Source organism: Eumetopias jubatus, unplaced genomic scaffold (genome assembly GCF_037043125.1).
Source record: "Eumetopias jubatus isolate StellerSeaLion01/CBP00866 unplaced genomic scaffold, mEumJub1_p1.0 scaffold_5, whole genome shotgun sequence".
Classification (NCBI taxonomy): Eukaryota; Metazoa; Chordata; class Mammalia; order Carnivora; family Otariidae; genus Eumetopias; species Eumetopias jubatus.
In genome coordinates this window covers 2,573,721-2,576,482 of record NW_028274811.1, presented here as the reverse complement: position 1 = coordinate 2,576,482, position 2,762 = coordinate 2,573,721, and the positions used below count along the sequence as shown (strand labels likewise).

General features: G+C 40.6%; 1 protein-coding gene across 1 annotated transcript; it reads left to right on the top strand.

Annotated features, from left to right (window-relative positions):
• The first annotated feature begins 1,470 nt into the window (after window positions 1–1,470).
• On the top strand, window positions 1,471–2,415 carry LOC114200485 (olfactory receptor 1E1-like). The gene has a single exon (XM_028092614.2). The coding sequence runs from the start codon at window positions 1,477–1,479 to the stop codon at window positions 2,413–2,415; it is 939 nt and encodes a 312-aa protein (XP_027948415.1). The 5' UTR covers window positions 1,471–1,476.
• Window positions 2,416–2,762: the final 347 nt, after the last annotated feature.

Here is a 2,762-nt window from a genome sequence, read left to right as displayed (position 1 = left end):
CTTGCCACACTTTTATCCTGTGATATGACTTAGGAGGAAATGACTTCAGATTTCAGGATTTTACAATGGTTTTACTAATTTTACTCTGAAAATGCTGGGATACTTCACCGTTGCCATACTCCACATCCTACAACCAATCTCCTTAAATTTATACCTGTAACATCCTCTGCCCGAGCCAGTCAAACCACTTAACCTGTGGACTCATCCACTTCCTCCTTCTGTTTACCCCAGGCTATAGTTCTTGACGAGGAATGCCATCTCCTCTCCTCTTTACTATCCAATCACTGAATTTTTCCATGCCTATCACATCCACAATGCTTTATCTGACTCCTCCTGCCTGTGTGGATTTCTTAATGCTGGGATTACTTGGATATATCCCATAATTTTACTCTATGAACTTCTTCCTCTTCAAAAATAATACCAAGTGCCACAGGTATAACACCAATAATACCAAGATTTCATTATGGCTAGCACAGGAGAGAAAAGATGTCTCTTTGCAAAATCCTGTGCATAGCCACCTCACCAGCATGCTCAGCTTAGCCAACAGTTGTGACCTATAGTAAGGACATTTTGATGCTATGCAGTCAGAAGGTTGAGGACAAACCACCAGGCAGATCCTTCAAAGCCTAAAAGCTTTGATCCTCCTAATCCTGAGAAAAGGTAAGAGACACCCAGCATGAACTGGAGAGAGGTGTATAAAGTAGTATTTTATTCAGGTAAAAGAACTTGTGACTTTGAACAAATAGCTAAATATCCTGGCTTCATTTTGTCCTTCTGCTTCATGAGGCTTCTAAAACTTACAGATTTTAAAGAGGATAAAGTGAGGAAAGGCACATAAAGCCTGGTTATTATAGTGGTTGTATTCTCCCTTGGTTATATTCCCCATAAATGGAAACAAATAAAAATTTGAAGGTAAAACTAGGGAGGAATTAAAGAAAAGGGCATTTAACGGTTTAAGACTGCAAATGTGAGTTCTGTCATTCTAATGTGTCATCACCTAATCTCTCTGAATCTCTCAGGGTTTTTATCTGATTATTCTTCTCAGGGTCCCCATCTATGAGTGATTGAATTCATCATTCGTAAGCTAAAAACCAACTATGTGTGGAAGAATACTTTTGCATACTGGCTATTCACTAAATGTTAGTGAAGTAAGCTGTATGTAATCAAAGATAAATTAAAAAAACATAAATTGAAATTATGGACATTAGCCAGGTCTTGATTTCAGTAAAACTAACTCCATAAAATTCTCTAATGTGAGTTCATTATCAAACAATGACAAACCAGTATCATAAGAAGTTCACTCAAATGATGACATAGTCTTATCTGTCTAACTAATTGCATATTTGAAGTGATATTAACTGAAAAATACACTTTGGATTTGGTACCATTAAAATATTACAGTCTCTAAACAGTAAATGGAGCTCTATTAATTAAACATTCTGTTTTACTTTTGGCCACACTTTCTCCCCTGCAGACATGGATGGAGACAACCAGACTACAGTCACAGAATTCCTTCTCCTGGGACTCTCTGGGCAGTCAGAGCAGGAAGATGTTCTCTTTGGGGTATTCTTGGGGATGTACTTGGTCACCATCATCGGGAATTTCCTCATCGTCTTGGCCATCAGTGGGGACAGTCATCTCCACACCCCCATGTACTTCTTCTTGGCTAACCTCTCCTGTGTTGACATCTGCTTTTCATCAGTCACAACCCCCAAGATGTTGGTGAATCACACAGTGGGAAGCAAGTCTATCTCTTATGTGGAATGCATGACCCAGATCTACTTCTTCATCACTTTCCTCAACATGGATGGGTTCCTCCTGAGTGTGATGGCCTATGACCGTTATGTAGCCATCTGTTGCCCACTCCACTACACCATGATCATGAAGCCCAGACTCTGTATCCTTTTGGTGGCAGCATCAGGGGTCATTACCAACCTGCATGCTCTCCTGCACACTCTTCTCATGGTCCAACTCACATTTTGTTTCAACAATACTGTGCATCACTTTTTCTGTGACCCCTATGCCATTCTAAGGCTGTCTTGTTCTGATACCTTTATCAATGACCTGATGGTATTCACTGTGGGGGGACTGATATTTCTGATGCCATTTACATGTATCATCCTTTCATACGCTTATATCCTCTACAATGTCCTCAAGTTGCCATCTGCCCACGGAATAAGGAGGGCCCTGTCCACATGTGGATCCCACCTCACTGTGGTCTCCCTCTTCTATGGGGCAATCCTGGGGGTCTATATGCGCCCTTCATCCTCCTACACAGTCCAAGACACGGTGGCCACTGTCATCTTCACAGTGGTTACTCCCCTGGTCAATCCCTTCATCTACAGTCTGAGAAATCAGGACATGAAGAGAGCCTTAAGGAAACTAATCTCAGATTCTAGAATTAGAAAATTTTAGAGCTTAGAAGGTTCTTGGATATCATATGTTGTTTCATTTTATAATCAGAGAACCTGAGTCCCAGATAGGTAAAAACTCACCCAGGCCTATTCCTCTGATTAATGATATGTGATCATGCTCATACTTTCAATATGAGGCTGGGGTAGTTGCTCATAAGTCATAAAAGCATCAGTTTGTTATCTATAAAAAGGGCTGATTCTAAAACACTCATTTTACATGCAACAAAAACTCAGGACAAGACATATTTGGATATTTTTGGATGGTTCCAGCAACCGCATGAGACAGTGCCCACCACAATAGTCTGGGAATTTCAGAGAACTTTAGAGCTGGCTCTACAAAGCATCAAC